The sequence below is a fragment of the Phasianus colchicus genome, chromosome 13 (genome assembly GCF_987193195.1).
Source record: "Phasianus colchicus chromosome 13, bPhaCol1.hap1.1, whole genome shotgun sequence".
Lineage (NCBI taxonomy): Eukaryota > Metazoa > Chordata > Aves > Galliformes > Phasianidae > Phasianus > Phasianus colchicus.
Window position 1 is genome coordinate 2654451 of NC_143448.1, and position 15570 is coordinate 2670020.

The window sequence follows — 15570 nt, forward strand, 5'->3', positions numbered from 1 at the left end:
AGCTCTGTCAGGCCCTGCACAGCTGGTCCCACAGCCATCTGTACCCTGGCAAGCCCAGCATACCCGTCATCTTTCTTGCCCTTCCGCTTTAGCTTTGGGGAAGCCCGAGGGGATGCCTTGGCTTTCCAGTCCTTCACAGGCAGCCTCTGCGTAGATGCTTTGGCACCAAATCCACCTGATGTAGAAGCCAAACTTGCAACTTCATCATCATGGTCACTATGAAGGAATAGCAGGGGAGAGGACATCACTTGCAGTACCGCATGCTTTCAGCCTGCACTAAAAGGAGGGGAGTTCACACTGCTCTGCATCCACACTCATCCAGGGTCACTCAGCTAAGGTGTCACCTGTCACCTGTCACCTTCATCTCTAACACACAGACCTCTGCAGAGGTCACTCCATTTTCACCCAGGCCTGCTCAGGCAAAGCTCCAGTGCTACGTGGCAGGACTTGAAGGGTCTCTGCATTACTGAAAGCTGTTGTTCAGGCAGAATGGTTGCTGGTGCCTCTTCTTGCTGCATGCACACACTAGCATAAAAGCCCTGGGATGCAACCACTGACCCAGCAGGGAACCCAAGCATACACCCTTAGAGCTTAATAGAGAGAGAACTTAATGCAGTAAGTATTGCAGGAACATAGGAGAATCGGGTTGAGCCTAGGAACTGGGAGATGCTCAGTGCCTTGGAGTCTTTCAGTTGCTGACAAGCCATCCAACACAGACTATGAACTGAAGAGTGGATTGTGAACAAACTCACAGTTGTCAAACGGCTCTGAGATCAGCAGGCACACAGAACATGCCCACAGAGACCCAGTGTGGCTCAAGAGGGAGTAAAGATGGCAAAGGTGAGAAACTAACTCCTAAGATACCTTCCCTACCTTATCTAAAGCAAAGGATTTGGGAACAGGTCCCACTGGTAATTAAACCACACTTGGTCCCTGCTCTTAGGAGCAGTAAAGCCAACTCCTGCCCTCCAGAATGTCAGCTGGACAATGTCCAGAGGTCAATCATGATCAGCTGAAGGCACCAGAACATTATGGAAGTTGGAAGGCACACACACTGAATCAGGAGACAAAGCAAAGACATTCACCCCACATGTGAAGGCTTGCTGGGGACAGAAGCACGAATGCAGCCTGAACAGAGTCCATGCAGGGCGAGAGAGGGGGCTGAGCACTCTTGTACCTTTGTTCTGCACTAGCATCCTGGCTGTCATGCTGCAGAATGTGGTAGCTGTGTCGATGATAGGAAGAGCTCTTGTGCTTTTCTTCAACCTCATCCCTTGGGCTAGAGGAAAAAATATAAATATACACCATCATGAAAGTGTCTTTCAGCTTGTTTATTTGCTTACTCCACTTCCCATAGGGGATGCTGACAGAAAATCTAAAATTAAATAAAAAAACCAACACAAACAAAACAAACTGATCTGCAAAAATCCAGAGAGCAGCAAGTGCTATGTGCAGGTACTAATTTCTCCAAGTCTTTCAGTTTTTGCAACACTGAACCCAGTCTGGAGTTTTGAAAGCAAATTGTACATCCACCTAAGCCACAAAGCAGGTCTATTTGAATTCAGCATGGATCTTCAAACAGAAGTGAGTGCTTATCACTTGAACATAGGCTGATGGTTTGACTGAGCAGGTGCCAACCTTGGTGCTAAGGCTCTCGTGGTGCAGGTAGCAGCAATCTAGAGATACTCTGGAATCACCTCACTGTCCCAGTCCCATTAGAAGACGAGGACACTAGTTCTGCAATGAATCCTAGCACTGCTGGTAGCATAATGGTTTGCTTCCTGTGATGCTGTCCCAACTCTGCCTGCTCAGCAGAGTTGACATCATGCATTTCCTCACTTCTAGAGTACTTTATTTATAATGCTAGCTGCAAAAAGCCAATCATAGAAGAGAGATAAAGTAACCTATAATCAACCTGCCAATTACGTGCTAATTGACTGTTTTCAATAAGGGCATGCAGGGAGATCACTTGAGACGAATTTAGCTTGAACTGGCTTTCTTTTCAAAGACAGTTACTAAAAAAATAAAAATTCCAGCTGAAGTCTCTATTCAAGGTGAACATGAAAGCCAGTAAAATAGACCTCACCTTCTTAGCACATATCCTTTGTACTTAAAAGGGTCAAAGAGCACAAACTGATAGATTTGGTCTAGGAAATGCAGGATGTGTCCTATAGAGACCAGGCACACAGAATGGTTGAATCATCAGATTCTTTAAAGAAAAGAAGGGATGGAAATCTCTTTAACATGAGACTTTTTCATCAAGCCAGCAGCTTGAAAAGCACAAAGAAACCATCCTAAGCAAGACACATCTGAGTGATTACCTGTCTGCCATGCTGTTCCTGGTTTCTCTGGTTATGTCAGGAGCTGCTGGCCATGGCTGACTCACAACACTGTCCGAAGACGCATTTTCCTGAGTTAAAGCAGTCTCCAGTAACGACGGAGCATTCAGTCTGTCCACCTCCACTGGAGGCATGTCCAAAGAGTGGTGGCTGTGCTCTGAATTGTGCCGGTTCCTTGGAGACAGCAAATGCAAGGCTGAGGCTGCAGAGGCCATACTGTCTGCGTGATGACTGGGCTCCAGCACTTCTGCAGAGAGTGCAGACGGAGCAGCTGCAAAGCTACGCTGCAAGGTCTCAGAAGCAATCTCAGGGATATCCTGGGACATGGCTGTGGAAGCAGAGGAAATGACGTCTGGCGAACGCTCACGGGTGGGAGAAGCCTGAGGCACCACCAAAGGCTCCACTTCCTGCAGCTCCAGCGCTAGAGAGGAGTTCCCTGGTGTGACCTGAATTCAGAAATTAAACGAGAGACTTCAGGGTAATGCAGAGATACCCCAAGAAATGCACGCGTCTTACACCAGCATCTGCCTCTGGAAAATGCCAGCTGTATCCTTTCTGCATGTGATCCCTGTGCTTCCACTGTTGAGCAGATAGAGAAGGGTCCCAGCACTTGTAATGAGACCTCCATTTGTTCCTCCCCTCTGGCTTTCCAGTGCAAAGGCAGCACATTTTTTCCTCTAACAACTACAAGCATAAAAACACTTACCGTCCCTTCAGCATATAACTCTCCTCCAAACATCACTCTGCTTGACTTGCATGCAAGGCAGCACAGAACTAGACCCTGATTTCAATTGTCTCTCAGCTATGCTCACAACACACTTAAGCCACTGCTAGTTTGAATATATAGAAAATGTAACGCTGAAGAACATGAAGGCCAATCTAATTTCAGGTGGTACAGCCCACAGAGGAGGAAGAAACAACATTTTGAGCTTACTGGAACAGGTGCCTTTGGTGTCAGCTTGTCAGGAAGGCCTGGGATAAGAACGGAATGGCTCCTAGGACTGGTTTGGAGGCTGCTGCTACTGCTGCTCAGTGTGAGGCTGGTGTCCAGCTGCATCTTGGGGCTCACAGTCAAGTCTTCTGATGGCCTGAAAAGAACAGAGACAAACAAATCAAGTAGGCCAACTTCATTATTCAGGTCTGCATCAAATGCTCATGGTGAGGAGACTGGTCCACAGGACAACAGAGGAGCCCCACCACAAATATCACTGGTGTCCTGGAAGCCTTCCTTCCTTCCACTGAGATCAGCTACTCCCTGTCCACTAACAGCTTCATCTCCCAGTCACCATACAGCCCCCAAAATCAAGTGGAAACAAGAGAAATAGAAAGGCTTTGTAATCTCCTAGAATTTGAGGGATTCTGTGAGAAAAGGGGTTTGTTACATCTTCAGTTCACACTGTACAGTGTTTAGAAAGAAATAGGACACATGATAGCTTCTTGTTCTTTTTCAGCCCCCAGAAGTAAAGTCTTCCCCTGTTATGCAGCCCAACACACCTCAACACTAGTAACATTTTCCCAGCAGTCCCAATTATCAGCCTGCTCCTCAGTGGCTGCAGTGTTCTCTTACCCGTAAACAACGACAGCCCTTTGGGAGAAGCATGTAAAGCAACAAAACTGAGAAGCAAGAAAAGAATCCTTGTGAGCACAAATTAATCACTGTTGTAAGCCCCTTGGAAGACAACAGGCATGCTCCAAGCTGCACCAGAGATACAAGCAGTTGCCCATATAGGGAGTTTGGGACTTGGGCCAGTTTCCAACTCTGGTTACAACCAGCTCTCCAATAGGACACACCATAGCTCTGCTCCATGCTGAAGAACAGTATTGGTTCAGCTACAAGTATATTATTTAATACATGCTCTATTTACCTGGACATAGAAGCATCTGTGACAGAAGTGCTGCTCATGGCTGTGACTGCAGTCAGGGAACTGACACTGCTGCCCGGAGATACAGTGATCTGTAAGAGATATGCAGAGGTGAAACATGACAGAAGAACCCAACAGCAGTGCTTAAGCTGAGAACACTGGCTTCAGAAGAACCTGTAAAGACACTCTGGCAAAGATGGAAAAGAAAATAATAATCATAATTTATAGAGCTGGGGAACTTAGGGGCAGGACAGAAGCCAGCCCCAATATATCCTTATCACATGAACCATGACTGCTTTTAGAGGCATTGCTCCCCCTAATCAGAACTGGCATTCTGCAGGGCTCAGCACTAGATCAACATTCTGTTTTCCACCAGAAGTAGAACACTCAAATTCATCCCGTGAGCTGGTCAGCAGCACAGACCACAGTGGGATATGCAGGCCTTGAGAAATACCTACAGAGAAACCAACATAAGCACACATACTCAGCTGTGAGAATCTGTTTGGCCAGGCTTCTTACCCTTCACACTGCTTATGGCAGAGCACAGAGATGAAGCTGAACTCAAGGCTGTGCCTGTACTATGAGGTTCCCTGGTACCCTCACTCCAGGGATCGTTCCACACTCTCAGGACATCTTTGCTTTGGGAAGGCACATATTTAACTTTTGCACTCAACAACTTCGCCAACATCAACAAAATCTTTATGAGGATTTGATTTTATTCTTCATTCCCTAGGTTGTCAGTAGGGGTGGCTCGATCTCACTGGTCAGCTCAACACTAACTTCATTTCTGCACATCTCCATGTGCTGCTCACCCTCACTCAGGCTCCTCCAGTACACGTACACAGTGACAACCACACACTCCTCCCCTGCAAGTGGAAACCCTGCCCTCAGATGTGCATGCAGAGTGCAGTTCACAAGCACCTTCCCCCTTGTCTGTAAGAACCATACCAGCATGGCAAAAACCAGCTGCCAGTCCATTTCTCATGGAAAGACAAAGAAGGCACAAACTGTGCCTATTCTCACCAATAGAATCCATGCCTTATCGTTACGCTGCAGATCAATCTATTTAAAAATGTGCTTTTAAACACACTAAACACTACTGATGTTTGTTTATGGCTCTTCACCCAAACACTTTGCTACCCTTCCCAAAGATCAGCAAATCCCAACTAATGCTTCACATGATTCCCAATATCACAGTCTCTGAACGAGTACAGAAGCATTGCCTCCCACACTACTGAAGGCCTGCTGTGGCAGATTCAAAACACTCCCCGAGCTACTGATTTGCAGATCTTACACAGAAGATGTTCCAGTCCCACTTACCTACCTGATCACATTAGACGTGCATTCCCACAGGACCCTGTCAGACAGGATGTACAGGGACAGCACAAGCTGACAGGGCTTTTCTGCCATTAGAGCTACATCACAACCCCAAACAATGCGTGTAAACCAGCAAGAGTAGTTTCCCAGAATAGATAGTTATTTAGCACACACGTTTCTACACAACACAGTTACACCAGCATACAGCTAAAGAAGAGCAGAGGTTCCTGTGTTTAGTCTGCCCGAGTCACTACTGCCTAGAAAACATTCCCAAAAGTATCAAAATCCACACTCATCCCTTTCACCACCCCTATGAGTGCTATCCTCTGGTTACCTGTTGGAGAGATGTACTCGGTGTCATGAATGCATCTGGAGTCATCAGCTTAGGCTTGGCATCATTTGAGAGTGAAAGGAAGTCTGCTGGTACAGGCAGATCAGAGATACGGCGCAAGTCTGGTTGAGAGCCATGCACAGATCCTTTTTCAGATCCCAACCCTTCTGTGCCTAGATCAGCTATGTGATCTGGAAAGGCTTCCAAGAGAAAACAAACATCAGCTTGCAGGAACCTCCCTCAAAAGCTAAAGTTTTAATTCCACAAAGTATGAACTTACGCCATTGCCAGCCATACAGGATTGCAAAAGACTAAACAGAAAACCTGCAATGTTCTAATCAAAGCCAATAGCAAGGTGAACTTTCTGTTCTGATTATTTCTTATGTGCTAGAGTGGATGTTATCAGGCTTTGATAATACAAGGTACAACCCTTCTTTCTCCTCTGAATGCAGCACCATTAGTTTTAACAGACACAGCAGGAAATGAACTGAAGAACACTACACAGCCCAGCCCCCTCTACCCTCAAAGCTCTGGTGTCACTGTGATTCCCTCCATCTGACACAAAACAAATGTCATGTTTCTGGCATCAGCACCCAATCACCTAGGAAAGCAAAACTACGTGTGCACAAAGCTTTAGCACTCCTACCATAACACATCCTTGTGCTCCACACTCTGACTGGGCTCCAATCAAGTGGTCCGTTAGGCTACATTGAGAATCTTTCATGCAGTGACACCACTATTATAAAGAGGCACTCAAAACTGCCAGAAGCCTACCAACACCCTCTTGCTGTTTCCCACCAGCCCCCTCTCAAAAACACTCACCAAATTCTTCATGAGAGCCATGGGAAGGCACAGATGCACCCATATCAGGACTATGGAGAGGCTGGAATCTAATCTGCACATCTTGTAGTGCTCTGAAAAAAATATTAAAAAAAAAATCTCTGATTAGTTTACGAGTCATCAAGAAAAGTTCAAGCCTTAGAAAATATTTCTCTTAATGAAACTGACACCCTTGGAATACACACTGGTATTTTCTGCCTGTGATGAAAGCAGAAGCTGACCCCCATTCAGCTGTATCATCCAGTTCTGGCACCCAGAGCACACTAAGGTGTTTCCCAGCCACAGCACCATGCTGGGCTGTTTCCTGTGGGAACATACTAAATGCACCACAGCTAGATGCTTCAAGGGGTTCAAGCAGACTTTCCTCAGGAGCAAAAGAAACTGGTAAGCAAACAGCAGTTCCTATAAGTCACTGTGGGATTAGGACCACCATGGACAGCTGTCCATGACAGTTGCTCTACATACTCACTTGGTGTGCACACAGAAGAGTTTTATCAGCACGCCAGCTGCTGACTCAACAGCCCCTGCTCCCTGAGCACCTTCTGCAAAATAAGACAAAAGTAAAACGTGAAGTTGGATGGAAAATGCAAACAAACTGCTACAAATCCCATCAGAGCAAAGAACCAGAAGAGCATAGCTTCATCACTCCTCCACTTCAGAGGAAGATTCATTCTGTTAAGGGGAAACGTAGCCTACATCACTTCTACTTTCGTTCCTTTTACTTTCTAAAGTGAGAACAATCACATTTGCTCTGATCAAGTCAGATAAGCCTGAGGGAAGTAAGAAGTATATTCCACTAGGTAGAGTCAGAAAAGATGAGGTCTGCAGCTACCAAGAATTTGTTCTGGCTGTTGACATGACTGCTTGGATGTATTTTAAGAGACATGCTATCCCACTGAAGTTCAGACTAGGTCATGACCCATCCTTCTGGCTTTGAGTAACTGCAGCTATGAGAAGCTCTGCAAAAACCTCCCACCAGCTAGTACCAATAATGAGCAGACAAGACATGAATCATTCTCCTTGCTAAGAATGAACGTCAAGTAGAAGGAATAATTCCCCATAATAAAAGCTAAATTAGGCATTCCTATGCAATTTGTCCTGACTATCTAAGCACTAACAGGGGGACCTGAAGCTTCACCCCTTCTACTCCTGACTTGCTAGAAGTATCAGTCATTTTTTCTCCTGTAGAGTAACATGCTGCTAATACTGACAACATTAATCAACTAAAATTATGTAGAATAGGCATAGGCAAGTATATTGTACTGATAGCTCAGAAATCCCTCTAATATGAAATATGATGTTATTCAAAGCATCTTTTCAGGTTTTACTGATAAAAAGTAGAAGGTCAGGAGCAAACTAACAGCCAAAGAGAGGCAGCAATCAAGGAATACTTGCAAGGAACAATTCTCCAAAGGACTCACTATCATAGGTATTATATTCTTCTGGCTGTTACTACATCTTGTATCTCTCTCAGAAGCTTCTCCTCAAAAAGACAGTTTCTTGTTCATTTCTGTTGTGAAAAGCTTTGTAGCTCGGGAGAATGCTTTCCATACATGATGGAGAAGAATTTCACCATCAACTCAGAGTGTATATTGTCCTCATATCCCAAAACAGCTCAGGCAGTACAATTCAGAAGCAACCAATTGGTTCTAAGACCACGTGCTCACACCTCTGATGTTTAGTTACACAGAGTTTACCAAGACAGGCAGTTGCAGAAATATATCCTGATGGTTCTTTCAGAAATTCTTTTGCTGCTGTGAGCCTGTATGGAATTGTGCTGGAGAGAGTCATGGCCCTACAATGACAGAGGGCGTTTTCCCTGTGTTCTGTTGGGGACAAGGAAACCATACAACTGCAAAAGCAACACTGCCCTGATACTGAGCAGCTCACCTGGTAGCTTAATGAAAGCATCACTTGCACTCAAGCCCTGTAATGATTTGATAGAACAGAAACATCACTAGTGGCATTGTTGTGCATTAAGAGGCAATGGCTACAATCTGTAGGTTGGGATTCCCAGCTTGAGTTTCTTTTGAAGAGGTGCAGCCCTAGGATAGGGCACCAGAGCACGGACAGAAATGTCATGTTTCAAAGCCTTCCATAAAGAACTGGGTAAAGTCAGAGCTGACAAAGCCTCAAGCAGCAGGTTGGACTGCAGACCTCCAGAGGTCCACTGCAACCATCTGTATGGTACTTCTCAGAAATACTCTAGCTGTACAACACACCTTTCATACAGAGTAAAAGAAGAGAGCAAGCCAGAATGAGTAGGACAGACAACCTGATCTCAGAGCAGCCAAACTCCCTCTTTGTCACCTACCTATACTCAAGTTGTCATTTTCCTCTTCTGCTGGAAGCACTTCAGTATGCCTTAACCGGCAGCGGCTCACTGCCTGGATCCCAAAGCTTAGGACTGGATGGGTTAGGAGAAACTCTGAGATGGAACTGAAATAGGCTTTGCCCTCATCTTGGTTCTGCATCAGCTCCATCACATACAAGACCTAGTAAAAGCAAAAACAGTATGTCACTGGGCTTTCAGACACAGCGTGTGTGTGCTCATGTGGACGTAAAGCCTAGAACCTACATTTGGAAGCATGGGAATAACACAAGGAAAAAGGCCTGGGATGTTTACATCTGTAAGAGTACACCCATGCGAGGCAACCACAATAAGCACGTTCTTATCTGAGTTAGAGTTGATCAGGAACTCAATCCTGTTGTACCAGACAAGTTCCTCCAAATAAGAACTTTACTTTGTAGTAAGAAATAATCCTTAAGGCTCCTCCGGATTAATCAGCTGAATTGTCACCATCTGTTATCTTATACTGAAATAGCTGAGGCCAACCTCTGTGCATTTTCAGTTATTAACATGCAAAGCCTTGACCCAAGCAGCAGAAACAGTCATACAGAACATTTCTACTGCCACCATTACCCACACAGCCAGCAATAAAATGAAACACCTACTTTTCTCTGCACATCGCTCAGTATCAGATATTCAGCAGAGAGATCCAGGCAGACTTTCAGGCTAGGAAGAATACTCATGGAGCTGAAGATGTCAGGAGAAAATCTAGAGCCACAAACAAAACAGGAAAGGGCACAGAAAACAAGGTATATTAATATAACCACAACTACTGTGCTTTGGTTAAAATGAATCTTAAGGAGTTTACGGTCACATTATAGTGCAACTACCCCCTAAAACAGAAGCATCACTGCTAAAAGTCAGTGCTGACATCAACTAAGAGGACAGCAAGAGGATCATAGAATAGCATCAAGTTATGAATTTCAAACATTTAAATGGAAGATGACACTATGTCCTTAGGTAACTTATGCTACATTCATGGGAGGACAACAGATAGAGGTTTAAGAACATCCACAAATGCACAGGCATTTGGATGAGATGGGAAAAAGTAGCACTCAGCTGTAAATCACATTCTCCTCATTCTAAGAGAATTCAGAAGCAGCCTTACATGTGCATGTGATCACAGAAGCCACAATCTACTAGCAAAAAAAGTCAAATCAAGGAACAGCTCAAGCTGAGCAAAGGGAAGGCCTGCAGCAGCATTTGAACTTCTGGACCTATATGGCTCAGCAAATCAAATCAAAACTACACTTTACAGACCAAAGCAAGGATCTCAGTAATATGAATGTCTGTAAAAGGATCGACCTCCTCTGCAGCCATACCAAAGCCTGATAATCTACCACAGCCCTGATAGCTTGCAACAGATATGTCACATCAGACAAGAAAAAGGTTCTAACTGAGGCTAGAGCACACTCCACTAAAATCAAAGATCATCTCTGCAAAGTAAGGAGAGCTGGAAGTTGAGAGCTCTGTTAGGATGTAATGACTCAAAGTAAAGCCAACCCTCCAGGGGAGTCAGCATACGAATGCCTACCGGACGGTCTGCAGGCAGGTCCAAGACACAGTGCACCACATCTTCAGTTCTCTGTTCTGATCTGCTCCTGTGATGAGAAACCTCCAGAAGGGAACCCTGCAGGCACAATACAGTTAAGTTCTCTTAAAGAACCTCTGGTCCCTTGCAGCAGGATATTTAACTGAAATATCATTACAAGCAGCACACAGATGGCTTTGCCCAAGAGGAAAGTTCCCAGAAAATCTCTGTTTCTAATCTACCTTGGAAACCAGTATAGGACAGGCAAAACTGGCCATACTACAAACCTGAAAGGACTCACTGATTTAGATCTGTCCTTGCTTCCATGGAAGACAAAAATTAAGGTAACTTTAGGCTTTGCTCTGTCCACTCTCTATTTCTCCACCACTAGAAAATGTAGTATGAAGAAGAGAGGACTTGCTCCAGTCACAAAGCTAAAGTCCTACAGTAAATCACAACTACAAGGAATACCTCAATGCCAGTATTAGAAGATGTTACTGAATTTTGATATGCAAAATAAAGGACTGGGGCCTTACTCTGGATCTTGTTTTTTGTGGTTGTCACAGAAGAGCAGACAGGAAAGAGGTCTCCCATCATGTGGTTTCCACTCATGAAGACATCTAGGAAAGAATCAGAGAAAACATCAAGCATACATGGAAAGGTAAATGAAGATGGTAAAGTGTAGGCCCTGAACATGTTAACCTCTGTCCAAAGGGAGCATCTAGTCAGCAGGCACTAAGTGTTACCAACTTGTAGCTGTTTAGATTGTTACATAAAATAAGAGACTGCAGCCATTGTTAGTGACCAGAACAACCAAAGAACACATGTGTTCCTCTATGGCTTATCTTTACAAGGACACAATATATAAAAGAAGTCAACACTGAGATGAATAGCCCAGAGCAGCCTTCTGCATTGCAAAAAAGAGAGTAACAGGTTGACTATGAGCACAGCCTGTGCAAAGCACAGAATTCAGCATTTCACATACAGCTTTTTACTTTTTCCTATGACACCAAACCACGATACGTGGTGATATCCAGTGACACAACATCACTATTCACTATCACATCACCTTACAAACATTCATGCTGTATTTTATTGTGTCCTGAGAATGATCATCCCATATAATCCTGTAACAAGAAAATTCTCAGAGAAAAAGCAGCTCTGCTCTAAGTTCCTTTATTTTCTAGTTCTCCAGTTACCTTGGCTCATCTTGCCCCTCAATATAGATCTGCCAGAATTTGACAAAACCATCATGACTTGCTGTGGCCAATACAGTTCCATCCGGAGAAAGTGCTCCCTCACTCAGGTACTAAACCAAAAAGAGAAAAAAAAATGATTAAGAAAAGTAATTTTATAGCTCTTCAGGGAGAAAGAATGCTCTTTTCAAACAGGAATGTGATAAACATGCTGACAGAGCCAGAGATCAGAGCGATTTCTAACTTCCCTACACAACACTTCAAAGAAAAACTGACTTTTTGTTTATAATAAGTAAGTAATAATTAATAATCTACTTTTCCAAACAGCAAGTTAAGTACCATGGATTATACGGATTATTCTGCTACTGTTTCCACCATCAGTCATGTTATGAACAGAGCTCATTTTGTTTTGGGATTTTCTGGCTTTTCACAAGCATGAATTACTTAGTTTTATCTGGGTGATATAACTAATTTGTCATTTTCCCTTTCAGGAAGTGAAATGGGATTCTTTCCAGTTGTACCTTTCATATTTAAAATTTCACCTCCTGGATGCTCAGCTGTAGCCCTGGTCCACTGTCGTAACAGATAACAGCTATAGTCATTAGAGGGAATAGTCATAAAAGAATAAAGAAGATGTTGGGCTTAGTTTTTCCCTTCTCATCCAGCAACAAATACCACTATTAGGTTTTCCATTTACTGTGATATCCAAGAAAATAGTTGAAATACAGCCCAGGATGTCAAACAGGCCCTTGGAAATACAGGTGAGTTTTTCAAACGCCACTTTCAAAGCAAATCACAGAATCACAGAATGGCCAGGGTTGGAAGGGACTTCAAGGATCATGAAGCTCCAACCCCCTGCTGCATGCAGAGCCACCAACCTCCACATTTAATACTAGACCAGACTGCCCAAGGCCCCATCCAATCTGGCCTTGAACACTTCCAGGGATGGGGCATCCAGAACCTCTCTGGGCAGCTGTTCCAGCACCTCACCATTCTCTCTCTAAAGAATTTCCCTCTGACGTCCAACCTAAATCTCCCCTCCCTCAACTTACAACCATTTCCCCTCATCCTGCTGTTATCTGCCCTTTCAAAGAGTTGATTCCCCTCCCCTCTGTAGGCCCCCTAAAAATGACTATAAATGCACCTTGACTCGTGAAACAAAGGTCACTCAGCAATTACGTGTACACTTAATCACGTAACCAGAAGGCTGTGGGTGATTGGGTGGATGGACAAGGAACTTTTCTACAGCAAACTGCCCTAAGGAACTCCAGCTCCAGACACAGTAAAACTCAAAGAGAGCCTAAATGCTCTGTAGCAATCACCTATGTGACAGAGGTAAAGAAAATGAAGCGTAGTCATACCGTGCTGTGGCCTTTCACTACAATGAAGCCTTCTTTGATGTTAGGCACTTCCACTGGCCAGGATCTGTTGTTTGAGCGGATAATGTCCAAATCCCAGACCTCTGCCTGGAAAATAACATACAGGTTTACTTCCACAAGTATTGGTCTCACACTGTCGAGAATTTCTTACATCTTTACCCAACACATCAGCCCCATGGAACTATATGACACAACCCTTCCCACCTCCACCTTGGCCATTAGATGCTTTCCTGGCACTGCTCATGGCAGTTACAGTTACTGCTCACCAAACCTCTCCCCCCTGCCTATTGGCCTAGCCTGAACAAGGAAATGATGCCCCTGACCCTCCACATCGTTCCTAGTGGTGCTCAGTATTTGATGCTGAGGAAGACTTGCACTTTCCTTCCTTCCTTCCGAGCCCCTCAAAGATCAGCACAACCTCACCTCAGAAGAGAGGAATCGTGCATCTCATTAAGGGAGGATCCCCAGCACAGATGACTACAGAAGCCTTGACATCTCTAACCATTTATATGGGCTCTTTCCTCCATTAGATTCTTCCCCTCTCATAACAACACAAGATAATCTTCAAAAGCAACATTTCCTTACCCTGTCCTCGTGCAGCAATGCCAACGTTTGACTTCCCTCTTCACTATTCTCTTCATTATCATCTGGGATGAAAGGACACCAGATGATTCTTCGAGAGGTGTTCAGAGGGGTACCGTCAGGTCGTTTGATGTTCACCAAGATCTCCTCTCTGATCACCACAGTTAAGAAACACAGCTTTCTGGCTTTTCAGATTTGGGCCTCTGGTAGGTAGTACTAAACCTCACGTTTTTTGGATCATTGCTATTTAAATAAATCAATTAAAATGACTGTACTTTAAAAAAGAAATAGCAAGGCAAACCGGCTTTTCTTCACTGTAGAAGAAGTTAAGCTTACAAAAGCTAATAGATTCTGTTAATTTTCTCTTGCAGGCTGCAGACAGGAGCAGAATAAGCAAAAAAGCACATACCCCCATCTGAATGTGTTATCCATTCTGCTGATGGACAGATTAAGTTATTTCAGCCGCCACTGCAGCAACAATGATACCACAGAGAGCCAGAAAAGGCTCTCTCAGCCAGGCTGAGTGCTCTCATCCATCCACACACATCAGATCTTAAGTGATCACAACCACCCTTGCTCCAGTTGGAATGAGTGGATATAATTAAAATGAAGAAGCTGCAACCTAACACATCATATCCTGGTGAATACTGGCACAGGTTGCCCAGAGAGGTGGTGGATGCCCCATCCCTGAAGACTTTCAAGACCAGGTTGGACCTGACTCTGGGCAACCTGATCGAGCTGTGGTGTCCCTGTTCATTGCAGGGGTGTTGGACTAGATGGCCACAGCAGGTGCTGCAATTCTGAGCTTGCATTCACATCTAACCATTACCCTACCACCAAGATGAAGCTTGTTTTGACAAGATACTGGATTTTGTCTTTCTCCATGGCCAGGCGCCAGACGAAGAGGTTGCCAGCCTCATCCAGGCATGCCAGCTGGTTGGAGTTGAGATGAGCAAAAGCCAGGTCTGCCACACCACCCGTGAATCCCTTCAGCAAGGTCCGCTCCGCAGTGCTGACGCTCAACACTCGCACCATAGCAGAGCCATTGCTGGCAGCTGCAGAAAAGACAGAGGGGAAAAGTCACTATGTATCCGTGCAGTTCCCCTGCCTCTCTGTTTGTCATTCCCAGCACTCATCCTGCCATCAGCTGCTCTCAATCTGCAACCTGTGGACATCACATTATCAAACCCCCTGAAGACTCAGGATGCAAAAATATCCTGCATTTTTCAGTTTTGGTGCAGAAGAAGGAAACAGAAGCATCAAGAAGCATTTCCCCTGCCTTGCAAGGGGCAGCTTAATTCCCCATATCTTCTGCAGTGTTTCTTGAGCACAAGTCCTAAGTTTCTCTACCTAAGAGATAATCAACAGAAGTTCATTTCTCACAACTTTCAGCACGTTTTTTCTCTAGAAAGATGTTTTCATTTAATGCAATGCCTGAATTTTTATCCCAAGGTGATTACAAAGCCACCAGATCTTCCAGATCGACCCCCATTGAAAGCAAATTAACTTTAATTGCAACTTCATTTTTACTAACTGGACAAAAGGAGTCACTGAGAGAGAGGTAGCTCAAATGCATCTTCAATAAGGAGACTGCAAAAAGCATAATCATTCACCTGGAAAAGGCACTGAAAAAAGCATGCTTTAATACATGCATATTCTGGCCAAAATTTTCAGCTTCCCCATTTCAGATAAATGTTGTTATAATGCAGGCAGTCTTATGGGGACCACGTTGTTTCCAATTCTACCTAGCTGCCCAACACACTACTGCACGCAAGTTTTAACACTTCAAAAAAGGGTAAGGCATCCTAAAAACAGTTGCTACAGGATAACCTCAGCTGGGAGA

At 44.5% G+C, this 15570-nt stretch overlaps 1 protein-coding gene across 2 annotated transcripts in view; it reads right to left on the reverse strand.

Annotated features, from left to right (window-relative positions):
* EDC4 (enhancer of mRNA decapping 4) overlaps positions 1 to 15570 on the reverse strand; it is a 30955-nt gene that overhangs the window by 9140 nt on the left and 6245 nt on the right. Inside the window, exons 5-20 of one of the 2 annotated variants that reach the window (XM_031615184.2) lie at positions 14593 to 14782; positions 13731 to 13878; positions 13128 to 13232; positions 11770 to 11879; positions 11107 to 11190; positions 10574 to 10669; positions 9645 to 9747; positions 9004 to 9184; positions 7159 to 7231; positions 6672 to 6763; positions 5853 to 6049; positions 4205 to 4293; positions 3274 to 3427; positions 2322 to 2785; positions 1178 to 1279; positions 64 to 216 (exon numbers count right to left, since the gene is read on the reverse strand). In XM_031615184.2, the coding sequence (XP_031471044.1) occupies positions 64 to 216; positions 1178 to 1279; positions 2322 to 2785; positions 3274 to 3427; positions 4205 to 4293; positions 5853 to 6049; positions 6672 to 6763; positions 7159 to 7231; positions 9004 to 9184; positions 9645 to 9747; positions 10574 to 10669; positions 11107 to 11190; positions 11770 to 11879; positions 13128 to 13232; positions 13731 to 13878; positions 14593 to 14782 (2341 nt within the window). The remainder of the gene's footprint in view (positions 1 to 63; positions 217 to 1177; positions 1280 to 2321; positions 2786 to 3273; positions 3428 to 4204; positions 4294 to 5852; positions 6050 to 6671; positions 6764 to 7158; positions 7232 to 9003; positions 9185 to 9644; positions 9748 to 10573; positions 10670 to 11106; positions 11191 to 11769; positions 11880 to 13127; positions 13233 to 13730; positions 13879 to 14592; positions 14783 to 15570) is intronic. The other variant, XM_031615185.2, reaches the window with a different exon arrangement.